The following is a 27927-nucleotide window of genomic DNA, read 5'->3' on the forward strand; positions in this document are numbered from 1 at the left end:
TCTTCTTATCTATTAGTTTATTTCTATGAAGGGTCATGTGAGACAAGTATTCTAATACATACATTACACCTGGTGTATCCCCGAGCTTCTTTAAATAATGAGAGACCATTCCATGTATCTACTACCGTTGTTATAATACACGTGCTCAGTTAAATGTTTTAGTGAAACAACTTGAAAAGGAAATGCTAAAAAGTAATTTACAAACACATTTAGCGCGCAATGAGGGACAGTTGGTAGGCGCGGGGACAGTTCCCAAATCCACTCAGTTCTGGGGTGAGGTCAATATCTTCCATAGCCACAGGGGAGCTCATGGTGAAGCTCTGTAGGATGGTGGTAAAAAATAAAAAGAGTTCCATTCGAGCCAAGCCCTCTCCAAGACAAATCCGCTTTCCTGTAACAGCAGAGAGAAAACGGAAATTCTGGTCACTAAACGTCCACTTGATGTCTGACCAATGATGTCTGAACTAGGTGGACAGTACTGGTGTACTCCCTGTGCTGAGATTCCCTATTTCATTTGAGTTATAATTAGAATTTTGGGTCGCAGTAGGTTCTTTGGAACGTGAACCATGCTTTATTTGGAGTACTATTTTCAAAAAGCCCTTAATGAGTTAATTTGCTCACTATTGAGTTGATATGCGTTTTAGTTGTGAAATTGGAAGCCTAAAATTTGTTGAATTGCCCTGTGTGAGTAAAACTGGTCTACAAAGTGCATGATTTTGTCATCTATCTTACAGTTCTCAATACTTATTTTTTTATCTAGGATCTACAAGTCTGTAACTGTCTATTGGCATAAGTATAATTTTATTTATATTAACATATTTCACTGTTCTAAATTTGCATAGAATGGTTTTACGAGACTCATTTTAACAAGTAAAAGCAAACCAGTGGTAAGAGTTGTGTCAATTTTTCTAAAAAGATTTCTTTGTGCCATTTTGAATACGTGTTTCCCCATGTGGCTGCCCTAGCGTTATCATATTCATTGCTTGTGATTTACGTTCTGTTTATAGGGAGTGCATCTTAGTTAAAGCTAACTTGGGCTCAGATATAAAATTGTTGGATAAGTTTTCCAAATGATTTCACAGTTTTGAATAAACTCTTTCAAATCATTTGTTCAACATATTAAAACAGAAAAGTATATCAAATATAAAAAAATATATATAAATGTATCGGAAAATAACACAATATTACAACATTAAAATATTATAATAATTTTAAAAGGGTTTAAAAAAAATGAAATCACTTCGAAAGTTTATCCATCATTATTAAATCGAGACCTTATTATTATAGTTTAATGATTTAGTGTTTAAGGTCACCTGCCACCCGACTCCCAATGACGTGGTAGTAACCCTTTACCTGTATGATGTCAATCTAACTAGAGACCAATACTATAACGCGTAACTGTATCAAATCATGTTTTTGGAAAAAACGAATACCTGAGGAAAATGGCATGAAGGCATCATTTTTGAAGAATTTCCCCTCGTTATCCAGGAAATGGCCCGGGTTGAATTCATGTGGATATTTAAACTGCTTGGGGTCCTGCAGGACTGAGCTAAGCAATGGATAGACAGTGGTATCCTGAGAATTGGAGAGAGAACCTTGATTTAGAGCAATATTCAGACATAATATCATGTATTACTGAAAAAAATATTTAATGTTTGGAAAATAATAGATTTATTTTCGAAAAATAACCTATGTTAGGGAATGTGTATAAAATGATAGTGTTTATTTAATCGGCTTGGATGGACATCCAAATTGATCACAATAGGGTTTCCCTATTTTATATTTTTAGTCTCAAGACTCCCAATAAACACCCTTAGTTCTGGAACTTTCAATTTACCACTTGCTATTCTTTGTGGGTCCTTTGTGGAAGACCTCCACTTCCACCTATTTGAAATGTTTTGACCCTGGAACCGATCATGATTATTCAAAAATGCACAGTTCGACTTGTTTATTACTACATGTCTGAAATTTCTTGATGACATTTCAGACAGTGGAAACTACGATCAACTGCATAGAGGAGTCATTGTTTATTGAACATTTCAATTTTCTAGAAGTCAGATTCGTTTTAAAACGCTAGAATTGTTGTCACAATAGTGTGGTCAACGTTTAATGAGTCAAGATTGACAATTAATGACTGATGAATGACCTGAAATGGTGCCAGAACACACGTTCATGTCACATTTACAGTTAAGTTTAGTAAATAAATAATATCTGTGGATTACAATTTGCAGAAATGTCGAGTTTGTATTTGTATTAACTTCTTAGAGATGTTATTGACTTCTTTTTTGTTTCCAAATTATCAAGGTACCCAAATGTTTAAAACAACTGCAGATACCACTCGGTAAACAAGCTGGTACCTTTAGACAGAGTCCTGGTTTACATTACACTGTAACATTTATTTACAGCAGTTATGAAAAATTCAGCTTGACATAACCAGCTGTCGGCCATAGGTCAGCATGACACTTGAAAACTATCAAAGGGATGATCACACACTTACCTTTGGAATAACATAGTCCATAAATTCAATGTCTCGTGTGACTTTATGAGGAACTCCCAAAGGTAAGAGGTCAATGTATCTCTGGATCTCATGAATGACTGCATCTGTGTACGGCATACGTGAACGGTCTTCGATACATGGGGCTCTGATTCTGCCAATGACTTGGTCAATCTCCTCGTGAACCCGATCTGAGGGTGAGGAAGATACTTATCGAATTTGATACTGGAAATAAATCTTGAAATTAAACATTAAGGGTTTCAGTTTTAAGATACTATTATCTTGCTGAAATGCTTTATGTGTGAGGAGTGTGTCCTCTTTTCTTCATTTAGCAAAAACTGCAGATTTCAATAGAATGTTACACTTTTGTAAATTAACCTTGTTACATTCCTCTGGCTGTCAATCATACAGCCGGTCCTGTTATTTCCTGGTTTGTTTAGCTCATTGGAGATAAACTTAAGAGGCAGCAATTGCCCAGAGCACCTGCCTTGTGAAGACTAGTCATTGAGCTGCATTTGGAAGTATGTGATTGGACAGCCACAGCCAGTCTATGCGGGGTTAGAAGGGGAGGGCTTGCAAAGGCTGCAGACAAGAGATCTATAGCTTTTACAAGCTGTTTTTAGTTATACCACCAATGGGAAAAAATACGCAATAAGGTATCTACTAAACACATGTAGTTAAGGAGCTATTTACTAAACAGAGCTCAATTTTGATATTTCAGCTGTTTTATAGATAACTCCCTAATTTTGTATCCTTATGTGGGATTGTCATTTTTAAGGATACCAAATAAGGGAACTATCTGCTAAACAGCACCCTAATTTGGTATCCTTAAATATTGCAATCTCACATGAGGGTGCCAAATTAGGGACCTGTCTACTGAACAGCTGAAAGACAAACATTAAGAAGCTTTTAAGAAGATAGTTCCCTTATTTCCAATTCTGCATTTATCACGTACATTCTATATACAGCAAGCCACAATATCAAAACCACTGGCTGGTGAAGTGAATTACATTGATTATATTGTTACAATGGCACCTGTCATGGGGTGCAATATATCAGGCAGGATGAAGAGTCAGTTCTTCAATTTCATGTGTTGAAAGCAGGAAAAATGGGGAGGTGAAAAGATATGTGACTTTGACAATGGCCAAACAGTGATGGCTAGACCACTCGGTAAGATAATCTGCAAAATGATTGGTCTTGTGGGGTGTTCCTGGTATGCAGTGGTTAATACTTACCAAAAGTGTTACAAGGAAGGACAACTGGTGAACCCACATCAGGGTCATGGGTGTCCAAGAATACTGAGGGTAGTGGATGCATGGAATAGCCTTCCAGCTGAAGTGGTAGAGGTTAACACTGTGAGGAAGTTTAAGCATGCGTGAGATAGGCATAAGGCTATCCTAGCTATAACATAAGGCCAGGGACTAATGAAAGTATTTAGAAAATTGGCCAGACTAGATGGGCCGAATGGTTCTTATCTGCCGTCACATTCCATGATGCACGTCGGTAGCAAAGGCTAGTCAGTCTGGTCCGATCTCACAGAAGAGGTACTGTAGCTCAAATTGCTGAAAAACTAAAGGGACACTCCACTGCCCAAATACAAAATAAATAAAAATCAATGTTTAGTGAATATACATAAAATGAAAACTTGCATGCATTCAATTATTTATTTTTTCATTGGAGTTATATCTAACAGCTTGAAAAAACGGCAGAACTCTTGTCTGCAGCCTTTGCAAGTCCTCCCCTTCTAACCCCGCCCAGGCTTTCTGTGGCTGTCCAACCACCAACTTCCCAATGCAGCTCATTGAGAAGTCTCTGTAAGTCAGGTGCTCTGAGCAATTGCTGCCTTTTGAGTTCAATGCAAATAAGCAAACCAAATCAGGAAGTAACAGGAGCCTTTGACTGCTTTAAAAGTGAAGGAGGTTTAACCAGAATAATTTCTATTGAAAAGTTCACTATTTCAGACACAAAGCTTTTTAGAGAGAAGTGCTTTAGGGGCATGGAGTGTCCCTTTAATGCTGGCCATGATAGAAAGATGCCAGAACACAGAGCACCGCACAGTGGCGTACACATGACCTATGGGGCCCTGGTGCGAAAATTGATCTGTGGCCCCCCTCCCCCCGCACGCTTACTCTGCGCTAGTCGGGGGCCGCAACACATGGCGGCGGGCACCTGGTCGTAGGGGTTGCAGGACCGCGGTATGTACACCAGTGCATGCAGATGCACACACACTTAAAGGACCACTACAGACACCCAGATCACTTCAGCTCAATGAAGTGGTCTGGGTGTCAGGTCCCTCTAGTTTTAACCCTGCAGCTGAAAGCATAGCAGTTTCAGAGAAACGGCTATGTTTCACTGAGGGTTAATCCAGCCTCTAGTGGCTGTCTCACTGACAGCCGCTATAGGAGCTTCCGCGATTCTAAGACACGTCCATAGAAAAGCATTGAGTAATGCTTTCCTATGGGCGGTTTGAATGCGTGCGCGGCTCTTGCTGTGCATGCGCATTCGGAGCTGAGAGGCGGAGGGATCCCCAGCGCCAAGGGAGTCCGGCGCTGGAGAAAGGTAAGTGCTGAAGACACACACACACTCTCACGAACAGACGCATACACACTAGCTAACAGACACACACATTTACTGACAGAGACACACTCAGCGACAGACAGACATACATACACACTCACTTACAAAACATACACTCTCACTGACAAACACCCACTCACTAACAGACATCAAACAGACTCACTAACACAAACACACTCAGGAACACACTCACTGACACTCACTAGCAGACACACACACTCAACAGACACACTCACTAACACTCACAGTGACACTAACACTCACAGTAACACTAACACACACAGTAACACTAACACACACACTAACACTCACAGTAACACACACACTAACACACACACTAACACACGCACTAACACTCACAGTAACACTAACACACACACACTGACACTCACAGTAACACACCCACTAACACTCACAGTAACACTAACATACACACTAACACTCACAGTAACACACACACTAACACACACACTAACACTAACACTAACACACACACTAACACACACAGTAACACTAACACACACACTAACACTCACAGTAACACACACAGTAACACTAACACACACACTAACACTCACAGTAACACTAACACACACACTAACACTCACAGTAACACACCCACTAACACTCACAGTAACACTAACACACACACACTAACACTCACAGTAACACACACACTAACACTCACAGTAACACTAACACACACACACTAACACTCACAGTAACACACACACTAACACACACACTAACACTCACAGTAACACTAACACACACACTAACACTCACAGTAACACACACACTAACACTCACAGTAACACTAACACACACACACTAACACTCACAGTAACACACACACTAACACTCACAGTAACACACACACTAACACTCACAGTAACACTAACACACACACACTAACACTCACAGTAACACACACACTAACACTCACAGTAACACTAACACACACACACTAACACTCACAGTAACACACACACTAACACTCACAGTAACACTAACACACACACACACACCCTAACACATTTTTTTTTATTTAATCCCCCCAGCCTCCTTACCTTTTGGAGTGCTGAGGGGATTCCCTGGGGTCCAGTGGTGCTGCTGGGCTCCTGGGGGGGTGGTCACCCGGCGGGCTGGTTGGTCCTGTGGGCCTCGCGAGGGAGCACTCTCCCCTGAGTGCTTCCTCTTCAGCTCCCTCGCGCGCCACGTAATGATACCGTCATCTTCCGGCTCCGGTATCATTGCGGTGCGCGAGGGAGCTGAAGAGGAAGCACTCAGGGGAGAGTGCTCCCTCGCGAGGGCCGCAGGACCATTCAGCCAGGTGTAAGCAGGGCCAGCCTCAGGGGGCCCGGAGGTGGCCAGCTCCTGGGCCCCCCAGGAGAAGAGGCTGGCCCAGTGACATACATACCGGGTTTTAGGGGCGGCCGGGCCCCCTGGTGGGCCGGGCCCGGTCGCAGCCGCGACCCCTGCGACCCTGGTATGTACGCCACTGGTATGTACGCCACTGGCACCGCATTCTGCTGTCTATGGGGCTGCTTTGCCGTCAGAGTGCCCATGATGACCCCTGTCCACTGCCTAATGGGTCTTTAATGGGGATGCCAGCATCAGAATGGGACCATGGAGCAATGAAGGCAAGAAGTCACGTTTTCATTTAGATCAGGTGTGGCTGGATGCATCGTTAGCAAGATACATTATGGGAAGAAGATAGGCCAGCGGAGGCAATAGCAGTGGCCTCTTTCAGCATACTGGCACACTGCAAAAATTGTTCAGAAAGGGTTTGAGGAACATGACAGAGAATGTTGTTTTGGCCTCTAACTTCCCCAGATCTCAATCTAATTGAGCATCCGTGGGATGTGCTGGAACAACAAATCCATGGAGGCCCCATTTCACACCTAAGTGCAAGATACCACAGGACACTTTCAGGGGTCGCAGAGCATCCGAACTGTTTTGGCAGCACAAGGGGGACCTACATGTTATTAGACAGGTGGTTTTAATGTTGTGGCCAATCAGTTACATTCTATATACATTATACAAGCAGTATATACATTCTGTGTACATGCAGTATATACATTCTGTGTACATGCAGCATATACATTCTGTGTACACGCAGTATATACATTCTGTGTACATGCAGCATATACATTCTGTGTACAGGCAGTATATACATTCTGTGTACATGCAGTATATACATTCTGTGTACATGCAGCATATACATTCTGTGTACAGGCAGTATATACATTCTGTGTACATGCAGTATATACATTCTGTGTACATGCAGTATATACATTCTGTGTACATGCAGTATATACATTCTGTGTACATGCAGCATATACATTCTGTGTACAGGCAGTATATACATTCTGTGTACATGCAGTATATACATTCTGTGTACATGCAGTATATACATTCTGTGTACATGCAGTATATACATTCTGTGTACATGCAGTATATACATTCTGTGTACATGCAGCATATACATTCTGTGTACAGGCAGTATATACATTCTGTGTACATGCAGTATATACATTCTGTGTACATGCAGCTGGTAACCCTGAGGTAAACGTTGCTGCTCGTTCTGGTGAAAAAAAAACCTTTATTGCTAGCTTCAATAAAACTTAGCTTTGACATTCAATGGTTAAAGGCTCCTAATACACTAAATAAGTTAGAACCTTGCTTCTCTCCTCACTTGATAGCGGAACTGTTCAGGTAACACCTCACCGGAGAATGTGAATTTGTTAAACGTCGTGTTATAAAAGCTGGCATTATAGTTCGTACCTGGTAAACTGACAATACCTTATCCAGAAATAAGGGAAGCATCGCCCAAACTGGGAAACATAAAGACAACGTGATGCAACCAAAAAGACTAAACATTGGTGGAAAATCCTTATTGTCTAACCAGTACAAACAGATTAAAAACTAAACCAAGCAGGCAATCATTCATCGACTGAATAACTCCTAGTATCCCTGCATAGCTTGTACCAAATAACAACTTCTAACTGAACTTTGTATCAGACAGTAAAACATTGCACCCAATGTATATCTATATCTACCTGAGCTATTGGGGCACCCCTTGATCTGAATGATGTGATGCTTTATTTATTGAAGTGATTATTTTGGTTAATTTGTTTATTTATTTATTTTTCCATTATAGCTTTTACATTAGGTGCAACGTTTTACTGTCTGATGCAAAGTTCCGTTGGAAGTTATAAAGCAGTTGTTGTGGAATATATAAGGTTTTAACTTATTTCGTCTCGACGAATTGCTTTGCACACAGAACGCGCACCGTGGCCTATCGATGTTGGAGCATTTAACCACTGTACGTCGATGTGATATTTTATTGAATCTAACAATAAACGAGCGGTGATGAAGTTTTCATCAGGATTCCCAGCATTTACCTAGTATTTGATTTGGAAGAAGGATTGTCAGTTAGCCAAACCATGAGTTGGGGGCTTTAAATGTCCATGTTGATTATAGAACGCCATAGTGGTGATTTGTCATGTGAATATTTCAAGTTTCAAACTTCTGCAGAGAGTACCTTCCAATGTACACTTTCCCTTTGTTTGATATACATTCTATATACATGCAGTGCTTCCATTCTATATACACACATCTCATATATTCTATATTTGTGGTCGGAACTTAATGGTAAACGTAGAAGGAGTGGTAAGTTGGTAGTGTTGTGCTGATACCAACGTACAGGTAGGCCTGTATAAAGAGAGTGAACCAAGGAAATGGGGTGTAATAGTTGAGTTAATTTAAGGGAGCGGTGGGTGAGGTCACTTGAACGGAAAACGTTTCAGGTAAGCAGGTGAGATTGCGTTGCGTACGGGTAGGCCTATATCAAAATGGCCAAAAAGGTATCAGTGAAGAACACCCTTTAGCATGCTTACAAAGATAAACTTTGAACGATTCCCTGAGCTCTTTTCATGAAGTGGAATCTAAGTACAGAATACAGGGATAACCTTCATTTCAATTTAATGATTTGGACTGGGATGAATGGATGCCTGTAAAGTAACTGCAACAGATTAGAAGCTGTTGCGTGTGGGTATGTGTGTATCTAGTATTAACAGGGGTCCAGTTGTTGTCTGTCGGAAACAGTGATATGTGGTTGGATGGTTGATCTGGTTAGTTTGAAAATCCTTAAGGGTGAGAATGTAGGGGTCGATGTGTTTGACAAGGTCGGAGTTGACTTCATATGGTGTACCACTGTGATTTTTCTGGGTCTTGAGAAACTGTGGAAGGCATTATAATTGTTAGTGCATAATTGTCTTTACTATCGAATGGTTTGGTATCCGATAAATCGGGTAGGCTCCTGAATATATGTTCGGTTAGGGGTAGTCTAATGGATGAAAGAGAGCGGTCTCTTTGTGATGCTTTAGGAGATTGTTGTAATGGACTATGAGGAAAGAAAGGGAGTATGATTGGGAAAAGTATTGAGGTAGTGATGTAGTATTCCCGGAAGGTAAGTATTAATGGTGTTATGTGTTATTTTGTAAATGATAGAAAGGCCCAAAAGTCATCATGGTCTCGATGTCGTGATTTCCTGTAGAGGGAAGCTCAAACTTAACCTACTAAAACCTGTTAATGCCCTGACGTAAGTTGTTTTGGTATTCATGGAACGAGTGTGATGGAATAGTGACTGTGCGAGTAACATAAATCCATAACCTGGTTCTGAAAATGCCAGGATTTTGTCGGATGTATGTTGATGGTGGGTGCAAGTTGAACATTGTTGAAACTGAGGTCGGCATTGTAAGACAGCTGTGATGTTATCCCCCCTGGACCAGCTCCTGAACCTAAAGGTTAGTTCTCTGTCCCCGTACCACATATCATATGTGACGGTAATGGTTAACGTGCCTAACTTGGTAACAAAAGATGGTCTCTAAGAGAGAACCTGGAAAGTACACTCTACAGAGTTTGGACAACCAGATTACCATGAAGCGTGAATAGTTAATAGGGAAAGTGGAAAGAAGGACTCTACTTACCCTTAGTAATAGATGGTGCGCGTATTTGACTATAAGGGAAAAGCCTGACTGTGACCTATGAGTAATATCTTATAAATGTAAAATCTGATATCTATAAACAGAGGAATAACATACAAGAATACAGTATAAAATAATTCTTATGATGATGGCACTCAACAGGGAGATAGGTGCAGGTATCGAGGTCACCCTAAAATTCAACCTTCAAAATTATAATCAACTAATAAATAGAATAACGCACTCAAAATAATGTAACAAAGTGTTCTATTGGATTTTGTACAAAAATACAATCAGAACCTATATTCACAGTACATTCGAAGGGAAACCCAATTACTTTGTGTGCCCATAGAGACAACAGACACATGTAGTACATAATGTATAATGGTCAATCAGTAGGAATACCAGAGAAAGTATATACTTATAAGGTAAATGCTAATCACAGATAGTTACTGCAGTAAATCCACCCCTTAGTAGTGATGTCCCGAACTGTTCGCTGGCGAATAGTTCCTGGCGAACATAGCGTGTTCGCGTTCGCCACCACGGGCGAACACATGCGCGGTTCGATCCGCCCCCTATTAGTCATCATTGAGTAAACTTTGACCCTGTGCCTCACGGTCAGCAGACACATTCCAGCAAATTAGCAGCAGACCCTCCCTTCCAGACCCTCCCACCTCCTGTACAGCATCCATTTTAGATTCATTCTGAAGCTGCATTCTTAGATAGAGGAGGGAAAGTGTAACTGCTGCTCATTTGATAGGAAAACTGATAGCTAGGCTAGGGTATTCAGTGTCCACTACAGTCCTGAAGGACTCATCTGATCTGCTGTAAGGACAGCACCCCAAAAAGCCCTTTTTAGGGCTAGAACATCAGTCAGTTTTTTTTTTTTTGTGTAATGTAATTGCAGTTGCCTGTCTGCCAGCTTCTGTGTCAGGCTCACAGTGGATACTGTGCCCACTTGCCCAGTGCCACCACTCATATCTGGTGTCACAATAGCTTAAGCTTTACATTTAAAAACAAAAAAAATGTTTTCACTGTAATAGATTGAATAGCAGTTAGTTGTCTGCCAGCTTCTGTGTCAGGCTCACAGTGGATACTGTGCCGACTTGCCCAGTGCCACCACTCATATCTGGTGTCACTATAGCGTCTCTATTCTGCTCTGTGTCAGTGTGTATCAGGGATCCTTAGGATAGGTGTCAATCCATATCTGCCAAGTGACCCTATGTAGGAGGAACAGTCCCTATTCTGCTCTGTGTCAGTGTGTATCAGGGATCCTTAGGATAGGTGTCAATCCATATCTGCCAAGTGACCTTATGTAGGGGAAACAGTCCCTATTCTGCTCTGTATCAGTGTGTATCAGGGATCCTTAGGAAAGGTGTCAATCCATATCTGCCAAGTGACCCTATGTAGGGGGAACAGTCTCTATTCTGCTCTGTGTCAGTGTGTATCAGGGATCCTTAGGATAGGTGTCAATCTATATCTGCCAAGTGACCCTATGTAGGGGGAATAGTCCCTATTCTGCTCTGTGTCAGTGTGTATCAGGGATCCTTAGGATAGGTGTCAATCCATATCTGCCAAGTGACCCTATGTAGAGGGAATAGTCCCTATTCTGCTCTGTGTCAGTGTGTATCAGGGTCTCTGAGGACAGGTGTCAATCTATATTTCAAGGTGTCAATCCATATCCATTGTGATTTAGGAATGTTAGGTGATGTATGCCCTTTATGGATTAAAACCAGACTCTGCATTAACTGTGTAATTTTCCATGGGAGTTTTGCCATGGATCCCCCTCCGGCATGCCACAGTCCAGGTGTTAGTCCCCTTGAAACAACTTTTCCATCACTTTTGTGGCCAGAAAGAGTCCCTGTGGGTTTTAAAATTCGCCTGCCCATTGAAGTCAATGGCGTTTCGCCCGGTTCGCCGGTTCGCAAAAGTTTGCGGAAGTTCCCGTTCGCGAACCGAAAATTTCGTGTTCGCGACATCACTACCCCTTAGTTAAAAAAATATTGGTTAGTCCATTAGTGTAAATGGATATCAGTAATCCATATTAATGATGAGGCTGAGTGGATTTGGTTTTTTTTTGCACTTTTGTTTTTTTATTTTATAAATTTGATGGGCTTAATGGTTTTTAATTTTGTTCTTTTTGGGGCTGAAAAAATAAGATTTTTAGAAAAAAAGACTTCAAATGGTAAGTATTTATTTTTATTTACAGTGACTTACCGTATATACTCGAGTATAAGCGGACCCGAATATAAGCCGAGGCCCCTAATTTTACCCCCAAAAACTGGGAAAACTTATTGACTCGAGTATAAGACTAGGGTGGGAAATGCAGCAGCTACTGGTAAATTTCTAAATAAAATTAGATCCTAAAAAAATTATATGAATTGAATATTTATTTACAGTGTGTGTGTATATAATGAATGCAGTGTGTGTGCATGCAGGGGCGTATTAGCCACGAGGCAAACAAGGCATTTGCCTTGGGCGGCATTTTCCAGGGGGCGGCAAAAAACCCCGCCCCCAAAGGCCCAAGGAAAATGTGTTGTTAGCCTTGCGGCTAACAGACATGCTGGGCTGGTTGCTGGTTGCTGGGCGGCCTGCGAGGGAGCTCTTCCCCTGAGCTCTCTGCTCAGCTCCCTCGCGCGCCGCCCGCAGAGTGAGACTGGGAGCCGGAATATGACGTCATATTCCGGCTCCGCCTCCCAGCCTCACTCTGCGGGCGGCGCGCGAGGGAGCTGAGCAGAGAGCTCAGGGGAAGAGCTCCCTCGCCGGCCGCCCAGCCTGCCCGCCAGTGCCGTCCTGCAGCCACTGGACCACCAGGGAATGGGAGAACCCCCCAACCCCCAGCATTCCCAAAGGTAGGGAGGCAGGGGGGGGGAGTAAATAAAAAAATAAAAAAAATGTGTTAATGTGAGTGTGTGTGTGTGTCTCTGACTGTGTGTGTCTGATAGTGTGTGTGTGTGTGTGTCTGTTAGTGTGTGTGTGTGTGTCTGTTAGTGTGTGTGTGTGTGTGTGTCTGTCTGTTAGTGTGTGTGTGTGTCTGTTAGTGTGTGTCTGTGACTGTGTGTGTTAGTGTGTGTGTGTGTGTCTGTTAGTGTGTGTGTGTCTGTTAGTGTGTGTGTCTGACTGTGTGTGTCTGACTGTGTGTGTCTGACTGTGTGTCCGGCAGTGTGTGTCTGTTAGTGTGTGTGTCTGTTAGTGTGTGTGTGTCCGACTGTGTGTGTTTGTTAGTGTGTGTGTCTCACTGTGTGTGTCTGTTAGTGTGTGTGTGTGTGTCCGACTGTGTGTGTTTGTTAGTGTGTGTGTCAGACTGTGTGTGTTTGTTAGTGTGTGTGTCTCACTGTGTGTGTCTGTTAGTGTGTGTGTGTCCGACTGTGTGTGTTTGTTAGTGTGTGTGTCTGACTGTGTGTGTTTGTTAGTGTGTGTGTGTCCGACTGTGTGTGTTTGTTAGTGTGTGTGTCCGACTGTGTGTGTTTGTTAGTGTGTGTGTCTCACTGTGTGTGTCTGTTAGTGTGTGTGTGTCCGACTGTGTGTGTTTGTTAGTGTGTGTGTCCGACTGTGTGTGTCTGACTGTGTGTGTCTGTTAGCTAGTGTATGCGTATCTGTCAGTGAATGTGTGTGTATTTAGAAGGCGGGTGTCTGTGTGTGTCCGACTGTGTGTCCGGCAGTGTGTGTCTGTTAGTGTGTGTGTGTCTGTTAGTGTGTGTGTGTCCGACTGTGTGTGTTTGTTAGTGTGTGTGTCTCACTGTGTGTGTCTGTTAGTGTGTGTGTGTGTCCGACTGTGTGTGTTTGTTAGTGTGTGTGTCAGACTGTGTGTGTTTGTTAGTGTGTGTGTCTCACTGTGTGTGTCTGTTAGTGTGTGTGTGTCCGACTGTGTGTGTTTGTTAGTGTGTGTGTCTGACTGTGTGTGTTTGTTAGTGTGTGTGTGTGTCCGACTGTGTGTGTTTGTTAGTGTGTGTGTCCGACTGTGTGTGTTTGTTAGTGTGTGTGTCTCACTGTGTGTGTCTGTTAGTGTGTGTGTGTCCGACTGTGTGTGTTTGTTAGTGTGTGTGTCCGACTGTGTGTGTTTGTTAGTGTGTGTGTGTGTCCGACTGTGTGTGTCTGACTGTGTGTGTCTGTTAGCTAGTGTATGCGTATCTGTCAGTGAATGTGTGTGTATTTAGAAGGCGGGGCAGGGGGGAAGGGTTGGGTGGGGGTGGCGCGCGCACGCGGGGGGTGTCTGAGTTTTGTCCTGCCTAGGGCAGCACAAAACCAAGATACACCACTGTGTGTATGAATGCAGTGTGAGTATGAATGCAGAGTGTGTGTATGAGTGCAGTGTGTGTGTATGAGTGCAGTGTGTGTATGAGTGCAATGTGTGTGTATGAATGCAGTGTGTGTGTATGACCCCGCGGCTCTCGCGGGACTTACACTGGGAGCTGACAGAGGTGCTGACCGGACCGGCGCGGAGGAGAAGGGAGCTGACAGGAGCTGCAGGAGAGGTAAGTAAACACACACAGCCCCCAGTCTGTATTATGGCAATGTAAATTGCCATAATACAGACATTGACTCGAGTATAAGTCGAGATGGGGTTTTTCAGCACAAAAAATGTGCTGAAAAACTTGACTTATACTCGAGTATATACGGTAGTTTTATTGTCCCCCTTGAGGGGGGTAGGTACAAATGTATTTTCTTTTTTTTGGGGGGGGGGGTGACTAGGGGCTTGGGGACCCCTAGTCAACCCCCCAGTTTTTTTTTTACATTTAAAGCACCCACCGCTCATGGGTAGTGGCCGGAGGGGGGATAATATGTCCCCCCCTATTTTCATGTAGGGCCCCCATCTGCCGCTCATGGGTGGGGGCCTGGGGAGGACCTATGTCTCCCCCCATTGTCACTAGGGCCCCCACCCGTCGGTCATGGGTGGGGGCCAGAGGGGGAGATAATAGGGAGGGAGGTTAAAAAACAAATGGTGCGGCCATGACAGTGCCGCTTTAAGTTATTACAGTAAAATGCCAGACTGGCATGAAAACCCATATAGAGTAAAATGAATGTATAACAGATATGAGAATTGAATGGAGCCGAACAGAGCCGAACGTTAGCAACGAAAGTGTAATTAAGAGAACTAAGTGAAAACGAATGAATGTACACGTATAAAGTAACAAATGAACTCACGAAAGCAAAGGAAAGGGAGCCAATCCCCATGGTTTTTAGGCCCGAACATGGGAACAAATCGAACGGTTATTCCCACGTGTACATACATAAACGTGCCTTGTCTCGTGGTCGGAAGCAGGAACTAACTGTGGTGGAGCAGGAGATCTGGAGTCGGTGTAGGGCCAACAGGAACAGAGACCGGGTTAGCAGCAGCGCGGGATTGACCCGGCCGGAAGTGTACCACATTACTTGAACGGAAAACGGCACAGGTAAGCAGGGGAGATTGCGTTTTATAAGACAAACTCCTCCCACAAATTCAGGCCTTTGGGCTTCTACATACGCATCAGATATAATCTATATAAACGTAGCATAACATTCTATATACACACAGTGCATGCATTCTGTATACACACAGCACATATATTCTATATACACACAGCGCCTACATTCTATATACACGCAGCACATATATTCTATATACACACAGCGCCTACATTCTATATACACGCAGCACATATATTCTATATACACACAGCGCGTACATTCTATATACACGCATCACATATATTCTATACAAATGCAGCATAACATTCTATATACATGAGTATTTTAGATAGAACGTATGTGCTACACATATTTGGAATGTTTATAGAATGCACGTGATACCCACATATTCTAAATTAGAGAGCCATCTACTAAATAGCTTTATTGCTGATATTGCACCTCCCGCTTGCTGTTCCTGCCAAACACACAGTGATCAGTGCTGGGCTGCTGGCAAAGCCCAGCACTGAATACTGTTGGCAGGGAGGCCTTTTCAGACCCCCTGGGGCATCCCTCAGAGTGCAGTCAAACTGAGAATCACCACAACTGAGTGATCCCCGCTGAGGCTACGTGCAGTGATCACTTTGGGACTGCATATAGCTGATGTGTCAATCTGAGGCCACTAAGTATGGCCCTAGCTGACAGATGAAAGTCACAGGTGCATATATACCTGGATCTACCTGTGTGAGCAGGGATTTAACCCTTCTCACACCAGAACTGCAGGACATTACCTGCTGTCCTAACAGCATTGAAGCCCACTATTTTTAGGATGGTATGGAACGTCCTAACAACGGGAAGGGGTTAAAAAAATAGCAAGAGAAATAGCTAACATTTAGTTTTAATGCAATTATCTCACAGATAATTTCAAATAACTTTTCATTTATTGCTGGTATAAATATTGAATATTCATGTAACTAAATGCACAGTGTGTATTAGACGGTCAGTGATGGCCACCGGACGACAGCAGAAGGTCTGCACTGTAGAAATACAGCAGATGTCCATAACATACTCACCTTCCACATCTGGGTGCTTGAGAAGGATCATCAGGCCGTACCGTAGGGTAGTACTGACTGTTTCTGTGCCGGCTGCAAACATATCTAGTGTGGTGTTAACAAGAGCGTCCATATGAAACTCAGAGTTGGGTATTGTCTTCTCCTGAAATGATAAAGCCAGTTTTAATTGTATCACTTCTATGGTATCATCATGTGTCATATTCTGTAAATTGTATATATTTACAGAATACAGAGACCACCCACAGCGGTCACAGTTCCCAGATATCTATGTCTATCAATTTGTAAAGTTTACAAACTCGTGTTAGACTCGCCTGTTCCATCTTCATGAGGAAGGTGTCGATAAAGTCTCTGGAGGAGTTTGGGTCCAGGGTCTCTTGGTGCATTTTGACTCTTTCAACAATAAATTCCTGAAGCCCATCAATTGATTTGCAAAAGGTCTGGTGGGGTCCTGGGAATGCCCTCATTATTTTTGGATACACATTATACAACTATAAGAGATACATTGGAATTACTTATTAAGAAAAGAAGATTTATTTACATTTACAGGGGTGTGAAATAAAAAAAAAACATCTTGTTGTCCAAGGGACGAAAGATGTAGTTCAATCCACTCGTTTGTCAGGGCAATCTACTTGTTTGGTGCACAAAATTATTTCAGTTTTTGGCTCCAGGTAGAACCCTGGATTTTGACAGTCCTACATGGGACAAAATGTAAGAGCAAAGTGACATAATGTCAGTGACATGTTTAATGGGTTAAAGAGACAGTCCCATGTAGGAGCAAAGTGACCTAATGACAGTGACATGTTTAATGGGTTAAAGGGACAGTCCCATTTGGGAGCAAAGTGACCTAATGACAGCAACACATTTAATGGGTTAAAAGGACAGTCCCATGTAGGAGCGAAGTGACCTAATGACCGAGACATGTTTAATGGGTTAAAGGGACAGACCCATGTAGGAGCAAAGTGACCTAATGGCAGTGACATGTTTAATGGGTTAAAGCGACAGTCCCATGTAGGAGCGAAGTGACCTAATGACCGTGACATGTTTAATGGGTTAAAGGGACAGACCCATGTAGGAGCAAAGTGACCTAATGGCAGTGACATGTTTAATGGGTTAAAGCGACAGTCCCATGTAGGAGCAAAGTGACCTAATGACAGTGACATGTTTAATGGGTTAAAGGGACAGACCCATGTAGGAGCAAAGTGACCTAATGACAGTGACATGTTTAATGGGTTAAAGGGACAGACCCATGTAGGAGCAAAGTGACCTAATGACAGTGACATGTTTAATGGGTTAAAGGGACAGTCCCATGTAGGAGCAAAGTGACCTAATGACAGCAACATGTTTAATGGGTTAAAGGGACAGTCCCATGTAGGAGCAAAGTGACCTAATGACAGTGACATGTTTAATGGGTTAAAGGGACAGTCCCATGTAGGAACAAAGTGACCTAATGACAGTGACACATTTAATGGGGTAAAGGGACAGTCCCATGTAGGAGCAAAGTGGCCTAATGACAGCAACATGTTTAATGGGTTAAAGGGACAGCACCTAAGATCATTAGTGCTCACCTGTCCCCAAACAGAGCTGATTCCTCTAAGTATGTTATTTATTAGACCTAAAAGTATAAGAAAATTCTTGTCTTCATATTCAAACCGATTTCCAAAAACCACTGAACAAATGACATTAGACACAGCTTTGCTGAAATAGAAGATGGGATCCAGGGGTTGACCTGGTGAAGCAGAACAAAACATAATTATACAAACACACTTTTACAAAACCTTTTCCAGGTTATGGTATTTGGAGTGATTAAAGGTCACTATGATAGGTGACCAGACCCAGTGAACAGGACAACAAGTCCTGGGTGTGATCAATAAAACATAAAGGTAAGTGAACATTGCTCATTATAATACAGTACAATGGTGTTACAGTCAAATTATCTGCAATAGTGCTTTGTCCTTTTCGTGTGTGAACATCACACTGAATCAATGCATCTCTATGAGGAAGGTACAGTGTCTCCATGCAGAGGGTGGAGAGACGGAATGTCAGTCACACTGTGCAGCACTGCCCCAAGAAGCACCTCTAGCAGCCATCTGAGGAGTGGCCAGTGGAGGTATCCCTAGGTTGTAATGTAAACACACTGCATTTTCTCTGAAAACCAAGCAAAATGTCTCATCCATTGCTTGTTGCCAAAGTATTAGTTGGGAGGAGTATGCAGATTTATGCAATCAGGGTACTGTAGCTTTTTTTTTTTTAAATCCATGAGCTGATTTCATTTATTTCTAACTATTTGTCTGCAGACCAAGTAGTCTGGGGTTTAGAACTCACTTCCCGAAAGCCAAGCGAGTTACAATGACCACATTGGTTTGGTCCAGTCTTTGTTTAAAATTGATGTATTGTAAATGCCCTATACTTTGTACAGAATTTGCATGTGGAAAACATTGATTTTAAAGCTGTAAATATGAGAATTCCAAATCTGTTTAGTCTGGTCATTTTCACCAAATCCATTTGGAATAAAATCAAATCAGTATTTAGTGATTAAAACCATCGGTGTTTGATGTGTTTCTTTAATGTACAGTATCTCTCAAAAGTGAGTACACCCCTCACATATTGTAAATATTTTATTATATCTATTCATGTGACAACACTGAAGAAATGACACTCTGCTACAACGTAAAGTAGTAAGTGTACAGCCTGTGTAACAGCGTGAATCTGCTGTCCCCTCAAAATAACTCAACACACAGCCATTAATGTGTAAACCGTTGGTATTTTGTGTGGCCACCATTATTTTCCAGCACTGCCTTAACCCTCATGGGCATGGAGTTCACCAGTGTAGCGGTACTTACCCTTCCAGGTGCCGGCCGGGGTCCTCTATTCAAGCCGCGCGCAGCTCAGCTGCTGCACAAGCCGCGCGCGGCTCATCCGACGGCTGGAACTGGAAGGCGGGCTGTGACCGCGAGTCTCAGGCGCGCTCTTAAAGGGACAGTGGGAGCCTAAATTAGAAAAGGTCTCCCATTGGTCCCTGTCATGCCACACTCCCCATACAATTACCTGTTGGGGGTGTGGATATGACAGGGACCAATCATAACAGAGGTTTGGCTATTTATACTTACCTCTTTCCCTTAGTCCCTTGCCCTATCGTGGTTTCTGCTACAGTTCCCTTTAGCGCTTGTGGTGTTCAGTTGTGTTCCTTCGTATTTGACCTTGGCTTTGTATTCTGACTTTGTTTTCGCTTTATCCTTATCTGTTCTGTTTGCCGGCTTGCTGTTTACTGTGTACCAGACCCCAGCTAGTCCTAGTTTACGCTGTCTCTTTGTGCCCTTGACCTCGGATCGTTCCTGACTCTGTACTTCTCCTATATACGTCGAGTCCGGCCACTCTAATGACTGGTAGACGTATATTTCCTCTGTGTTGTCTTCTGTTTAGCTGGATCCTGCGTGTTGGGGTATAATCTTGTTACAACCAGAGCTTCACAGGTTGCCACAGGAGTCCTCTTCCACTCCTCCATGACAACATCATGAAGCTGGTGGATGTTAGAGACCTTGCATTCCTCCACCTTCCGTTTGAGAATGCCCCACAGATGCTCAATAGGGTTTAGGTCTGGAGACATGCTTTGCCAGTCCATCACCTTTACCTTCAGCTTCTTTAGCAACGCAGTGGTCATCTAGGAGGTGTGTTTGGGTCGTTATCATGTTGGAATACTGCCCTGTGGCCCAGTCTCCAAAGGGAGGGGATCATGCTCTGTTTCAGTATGTCACAGTACATGTTGGCATTCATGGTTCCCTCAATGAACTGTAGCTCCCCAGTGCCGGCAGCACTCATGCAGGTCCTAGCCATGACACTCCCACCACCATGCTTGAATGTAGGCAAGACACACATGTCTTTGTACTCCTCACCTGGTTGCCGCCACACACGCTTCACACCATCTGAACCAAATAAGTTTATCTTGGTCTCATTGGACCACAGGGCATGGTTGCAGCAATCCATGTCCTTAGTCTGCTTGTCTTCAGCAAACTGTTTGCGGCCTTTCTTGTGCATCATCTTTAGAAGAGGCTGCCTTCTAGGATGACAGTATTGCAGACCAATTTAATGCAGTGTATGGCATATAGTCTGTGCACTGATAGGCTGAACCCCCACCCCTTCAACCTCTGCAGCAATGCTGGCAGCACTCATACGTCTATTTCCAAAAGACAGCCTCTGGATATGACGCTGAACACGTGCACTCAACGTCTTTGGTCGACCATGGCAAGGCCTGTTCTGAGTGGAACCTGTCCGTGAAACTGCTGTATGGTCTTGTCCACCATGCTGCAGCTCAGTGTCAGGGTCTTGGCAATCTTCTTATAGCCTAGGCCATCTTTAAGTATAGCAATAGTTCTTTGCCATGAGGTGCCATGTTGAACTTCCAGTGACCAGTATACACCAAATTTAACACACCTGCTCCTCATTCACACCTGAGTCCTTGTAACACTAACGAGTCACATGAAACCATGGAGAAAAATTGGCTAATTGGGCCCAATTTGGACATTTCCACTTAGGGGTGTACTCACTTTTGTTGCCAACAGTTTAGACATTAATGGCTGTGTGTTGAGTTATTTTGAGGGGACAACAAATTGACACTGTTATACAGGCTGTACACTTACTGCTTTACATGGTAGCAGAGTGTCATTTCTTCAGTGTTTTCACATGAAAAGATGTAATAACCTATTTACAAAAATGTGAGGGGTGTACTGACCTTTGCGAGATACTGTAACTGAGCTATAATCTGATTGTGCCTGCTATATGTTATTTGGATCCATAATATAGCCAATCCTTCTTTATTTCAATTTCTGTGACTGGTCCAACACGCAGAGAGAGATCTTATTTATCAATTTTAATTGTAATTTACTCACCCTTGGTCTTTCGTAATTCCTCAGTAAGAAAATACGCTTCTTCCTGGATCCTCTCCTCAATGCTCCTCTTCCCCATCCCAAAGTTTCTCATCGTCATCAGAGAGAATCGCCGCAGCTGTTTCCAGCGCTCACCGTTACTGTTAATGATGCCTAATGTAACGAAGAGGATAGAACAGGAAATAATGAAAATAATGACAGTCAACACATGCCCTGCTGATCTTCTGAAGGACCCACGGAAATCAAATGACGGGGATCGACCCCATATCCCCATTTAAAACAAACAAACAAAAAAATTCAAGATTGAAGCTCCTATAATATGGGGATATGGGTAATGCAGTGCTGGCTAGCATAGACCGATTAGCATTCTGTCAGATCGCGCCCATATTTCTGTTATGGTCGAGTTTGCCTCTTAGCACTCAGTCATTCTGTGATTAGTTCAATAAAGGGATTAGTCCATACATAGTAATCAGTAATGCAAGGTTTGTAATAGGCTTTTAGTGTTGATCTCGGGATCAGGTTGTGATTTAATGTTTTTTTTTTCTAGAGTGAATTATTATAGTGGGGTGTGCTTTATTTATACAGGGTATTACTAGAGAAAATGATACTTTATTTATTTTTTGCTACAAGGTTACAGATCACAATTTGCCTACTCTGTTAATCATTACAATCCATAATCAGCCATCCTTCTATCCAGGAGCTCACCAGCAGGATAACATCTTTTAGTTTAGTGTTGCTATCTAGTTATTATTATCCTGCTCTCTCTCTGTGGAGTTACTTTATTACTCTTTAGGTAGAGACGCAGTATCTCCATCTGTAGCTAAGTATTTAACATTATACTGTAAAGACCTTTAACAACCTCAGTCTATAGGATTTGTTTCCTTTATGTTCGTATTCACAGTCCACTGAACTACACTGAATTATACTGAAGCAAGTCTGATAGCAGTTTCATATAACCCCCCGTCCTCTTCCCTATTTATAGTTTTATTGAATTCAGTATGATTAGTAACCTGGGGGTCAATCTACTAATCTTAGATAGTTAGCATTAGATAGTTAGCATTAGATAGTTAGCATTAGATAGTTAGCATTAGATAGTTCATATTAGATAGTTAGTATTTGTCACACCCTGTTCTTGTCTGCAGATCATTTCTGTCTTGGCTTCTGATATCCAGTACTTTTTTTTAAAGTCTTGTTTAGTTTTTCTTGGTTTTTCTGATTTTCAATTCTATGTCTGGTTTTCTTTATGCTGGGTTTTCTGGGTTCATTCCTTTATTCCGTTCCTGGAATTCCCAGTCTCCTGGATTCCTTTAAATGTTTGTTTTTGTTGCCACACCCGTTCCTTTGCCATTTATCCTTTTTGTTTCAATCTGTTCTTACAAACAGTGGTCTCATTCCTCTGCTCCTTTCCTTGCAGGTAAGTGCTCTGTGTGTTTTATTGTTGTTTATTTAGTCATGCATATCTAAGCAGTTAGGACCCACCGTAATTGGAGTACTTTGGCGCAGTGGTGGGCTGCATACATCTTGGCCATTTATGTATGTCTAAATCTCCAATGTTTATTACATATATAGTACTTAGTTATGTCTCCTCTTGTTTTGCCTTGTATCTCTTGTTTTGTTTTCTTTTTGTCTTGTATTCCCAGTTCATGTACAGTCCTGTCCTGTCCATGTCCTGTTCTTGTTTCCCTCATGTATTGTGTACATGTTTTGGCTTCTGATTTCTGTCCTGCTCTGGTTCTGGGTTCTTCTAGTCTTGTCTTCTCTTGTTTGGTGCCTGTTCTAGCCTTACCTTGTTTCTAGCACTGGATACATATCTGCATAATATCAAGCTCCTGGGATCCACAGAAGCTGCATCAGTGCCCTGGTAGGGGGCGTGTGGTTACCCTGCACCAGACCCTTATAGTTCATTTCCATGCTGTGACTCCTACCATCATCAGGCATACAGTTTCCGGACCGCCACCCATGACAGTTTTAAAGAGTTAGTATTAGATGGTTAGTATTAGAGAGTTGGCATTAGATAGCTGGCGTTAGAGGGTCAGCATTAGAGAGTCAGTGTTAGAGGGTTAGCGCTAGAGAGTTAGCATTAGAGACAGAGGTGGCTCTCTAATTAGGCGATTTAGGCCGCTACCTAAGGCCTCGCATGGTCTGGGGCTTTGCGGCCTCTTAAATCACCATAGGGCAGACTGACATGTTGGGTCTTTGGCCTATGACCGAGGGCCCGACACAGCAGGGGGCCGAGCGGCTTGCCTGTAATGCCGCCAGGTGCGAGATCCCTCCAGTAAGTCTGCCCAGGAGAGAGCCAGCCTTCAGTCTGCAGCTCTGTCGGGTTACCACGGCCACGCTCTGATTGGAGATTGCAAGACTTACCACGTGGTCTGCAGCTCTGCACCTGGCGAAAAGGGAGCCCACCGGAACACCAGGGATACAGCATGCCCAAAGGACAACCAGGGATACAGCCAGCCCACCGGACCACCAGGGAATACATTTAATAAAAAGGAATTTATTACCCCCTGCCCTGTCCCAGTCTCAGCTCCCATACCACCCTCTGCCCTGTCACAGACCCCCTACCGCCCCCTAACCTGGCACAACTACCCTACCACCCCTTCCCTATCACAGCCCCCCCTGCCCTGTCAACCCCCTTATCACCCCTGCCCTGTAACACATCCCCACCACCCCCTGCACCAGACCCCTACCACCCCCTGCTCTGTCACACCCCTTACCACCACCTACTCTGTCACACCCTCTTACCACCCCCTGCTCTGTCACAGCCCCCTACCGCTCCCTGCCGTGTCACAGCCCACACCACCCCTGCCCTGTCACAGCCCCCTACCACCCCCTGCCCTGTCACACCCTCTGCCCTGTCACAACCCCCCTACCAGCCACTGTCCTGTCACACCCCCTGCCCTGTCACAGTCCCCTACCACCCCCTGCCCTGTCACAGCTCCCCCACCACTCCCTGCCCAGTCACAGCCCCCACCACTCCCTGCCCTGTCACAGCCCCCACAGCCCCTGCCCTGTCACAGCCCCCCTACCACCCTCTCCCATGTCACAGCCCCCCTACTATCCTCTGCCCTGTCACAGCCCCCCTACTACCCTCTGCCCTGTCACACTCCCCTTACCACCGCCTGTCCCAGCCCGGCTACCTCCCCCTGCCCTTTCACAGTCCACCCACCACCCCCTGCCCTGTCACAGCCCCCACACCACCCTCTGCCCTGTCCCAGCCCCCCCCCCACCCCCTGCCACCACTCCCTGCCCTGTCCCAGCTCCCCCACCGCCCCCTGCCCTGTCACAGCCCCCTACCACCCCCTACCCTGTCACAGTAATATTTTTTACTGGTCTTTCTCTTTTTTTCCTCTATTGGTTATTGTAGCGGAGAGCCGATCTTGCACAGCTATTCTCCTCTAGAGATTCCAGTGAGGCTCAGGAACAAGGTGATGTTAAGTCCACAGGCAAGGTTTCCAGCAGGTAAAGTAATACAGCAGTATCCCCATCGCAATCCCAATAACTGGACGACACACAGTTTCAGGAGTAGTCTGACAAGCTTTATTCCACAGTTCCTTATAAAGCCCTCTCCCATGCAAGGGAGGAGGTTCTATCACTTAAGACATTATCCAATCTCTAAGTAGTAACCTCCCACAGATCTCCTCCCCTCCTCTAGCATCATAATCCCCTTATTGTGTACACAGTTTTCCCCGAGTTTTGGATGTACCCTAAATACTTGGGGTACATCCACAAATCCAACATCCCCAGATAGCTCTATTCTGGGGGACCAACATACTTAAAAATTAGCCCATTCGGATGAATGGTTCGTGAGATATGGGGTTCCAAAGATTTGACCGACCGCATGGGTAAAGTATCCGAAAACAGTTCCATGCATTTTGGCCCTGCGGTCGGTCACAAACAAGGGAATGAAAACAGGCGAATTGCCTGTGTTATAGAGCCTGGAGAGGGTTTGAATGAATTCCCTTGTTTATGGGGCTCTTTCTACCGAACGGCGGGTCATTCGGTAGTTTCCATACGAATTTCTGGAAGTATGGAGGTCTCAGCGGTGTTAGTCAAGTGTCCGATTTTAGTTCCAGACACTCGACGGCAAAACACCGCTGTTCGGTAGTTTAAGATGGCCGCCGCCACGTGTTTGTTTCCCGAATGGCGGCCACCCAGAGGACAAAGACCACACTGCACTGATTGCCAATTACCTGTTTGCAACATTGTTGCAAACGGTAATTGGAGGCACACTCATTCCTGGGTGGTCTGGTTGTTCGGTAGTTTCATTCCCTTGTTTTATTTGAATGATTCTACCGAACAACTAGAGGAATACAATTCTTTACATACATTTAACTGTCATTATACCCGGATACCATGCTTTCTATACATGTACATACACATTAAACCAGCCATATGACCAAATACACTTATTCTCATACATGTCGTGGGACAGCCCGGTACCAATCCGCTACAGTTATCTTTTCCCGCTTGATCTGTGAACCAAATGGCAGGAAAATGTACCTTCAAGAAGTCTGGCTTAGTATTTGAGAAGAAAGGATCAGGTTTGTTCTTACCATGACCTCCAGAGCTCATCTTGTCTAGCAGTGGCATGTGCCCCCGGCCACTAAATACGTCTCCATTGTCAATAAGAGCTGATTTCACCACGTCATAGCCACAGAGCACCACAACGCGCTCCATCCCCATGTAAACGGTATATACCGGACCATACTGCTCGGCAAGCTGCTGGAAGAGGTTAATAGAGTTCATAGTTTTTAGATAATCAAATTTATTACTCATTTTTATAAATGTATCATTTATATGTTTAACTCAATATAGGGATGTTTCAGGATGGGAATGTACTCATTTGAATCCATTATTAAGTGAAAATCTTAACAAAATCAGTTGACAATAAAAAATAAGAATTAAATCACATATTTTGGAAGGTTCTTAACAATAGAACCAGTCCTGATACCCACTTTGTTTTCTATCCTCAATCATACCAGATACATAATCATGAACAACAAAGGTTTATGGGGAGATACATTTTACTTGTCATCTTTGTACTATAGAAAGTCTTTACATTCTGCAAAATAAGTTTTTTTGGACTGAAAAAGGGGAAACACTGCAGGTTGCTTACTAGGGACGAAAGATAGTTATATTTAGTAAATACAGATGATTAATTAAAAATAAAAAAATCCACCTAGTATAACTAACGGTAACCTAACCTACACAGTGCACCTAACGTGTGTGGGAGCCTGGAGTGTCCCTTTAATGAATGTCCCTTTAACCGACCCAGCATAACTGTAACCTAACCTACACAGTGCACCTAACGTGTGTGGGAGCCTGGAGTGTCCCTTTAATAAAATAAATCCACCCAGTATAACTGTAACCTAACCTACACAGTGCACCTAATGTGTGTGGGAGCCTGGAGTGTCCCTTTAATGAATGTCCCTTTAACCCACCCAGCATAACTGTAACCTAACCTACACAGTGCACCTAATGTGTGTGGGAGCCTGGAGTGTTTTTTTAATAATATAAACCCACCCAGTATTACTGTAACCTAACCTACACCGTGCACCTAATGTGTGTGGGAGCCTGGAGTGTCCCTTTAATAATATAAACCCACCCAGTATAACTAACTGTAACCTAACCTACACAGTGCATCTAACGTGTGGGGGAGCCTGGAGTGTCCCTTTAATAATATAAACCCACCCAGTATAACTAACTGTAACCTAACCTACACAGTGCACCTAACGTGTGTGGGAGCCTGGAGTGTCCCTTTAATAATATAAACCCACCCAGTATAACTAACTGTAACCTAACCTACACAGTGCACCTAACGTGTGTGGGAGCCTGGAGTGTCCCTTTAATAATATAAACCCACCTAGTATAATTAACTGTAACCTAACCTACACAGTGCATCTAACGTATGTGGGAGCCTGGAGTGTCCCTTATATAATATAAACCCACCCAGTATAACTAACTGTAACCTAACCTACACAGTGCACCTAACATATGAACCCACAGGTATATTTAGTTGAATATACCTTTAAACCTGTCACAGTCCCTTTACTCACCCTAATAAAGGATTTGAATGCCTCTTTTCCACTGAGCTGTAATATATTCCCCAAAAGAGGTAGAGGAGTGGGGCCAGGGGGCAGCCTTATCTTGTTCTCTTTCCTGCCTTGTATTAAATTAAAGAGCAGGAAAATCACACATGCTGACAGTAGCAAGGCTGTAACTCCGAGGAAGTCCATTTTTCAACTTTCCATCCCAATGTTTAGTGTTCGTGGTTTTACTGCTGTTATATAGAGTCTGATATACAGTCTCACATCTTACGTAATATCATATGTTTGCAGAACAGGTGAACTCAGTGTAATGACCAATGACTGACATGTTATTTAAACAAAATATTGTGTATAAGTAACCCAATCCTCTTTTACTCTTAATCTTCTGAAGTAAAATGTATGAATTCCGACAGAGGGACAGGTATGGGGTTTATACATAATAAGAACTAGGGAGTCATGTGTCCACTCTGGAATTAGGAA

At 43.4% G+C, this 27927-nt stretch overlaps 1 protein-coding gene across 1 annotated transcript; it reads right to left on the reverse strand.

Moving 5' to 3' along the window:
* Nucleotides 1-27676, reverse strand: LOC134572274 (cytochrome P450 2G1-like). Its single transcript, XM_063431144.1, has 9 exons — nt 27457-27676; nt 25954-26119; nt 21401-21550; nt 18083-18243; nt 16829-17005; nt 16518-16659; nt 2498-2685; nt 1434-1575; nt 1-391 (listed from the first exon to the last, which is right to left on the reverse strand). Exons 1-9 carry the CDS (start codon nt 27634-27636, stop codon nt 210-212), a joined length of 1488 nt encoding a protein of 495 aa, XP_063287214.1. The 5' UTR covers nt 27637-27676; the 3' UTR covers nt 1-209.
* Between the last annotated feature and the right edge of the window lie 251 nt (nt 27677-27927).

This window comes from Pelobates fuscus, chromosome 9, assembly GCF_036172605.1.
Source record: "Pelobates fuscus isolate aPelFus1 chromosome 9, aPelFus1.pri, whole genome shotgun sequence".
Taxonomy (NCBI): domain Eukaryota; kingdom Metazoa; phylum Chordata; class Amphibia; order Anura; family Pelobatidae; genus Pelobates; species Pelobates fuscus.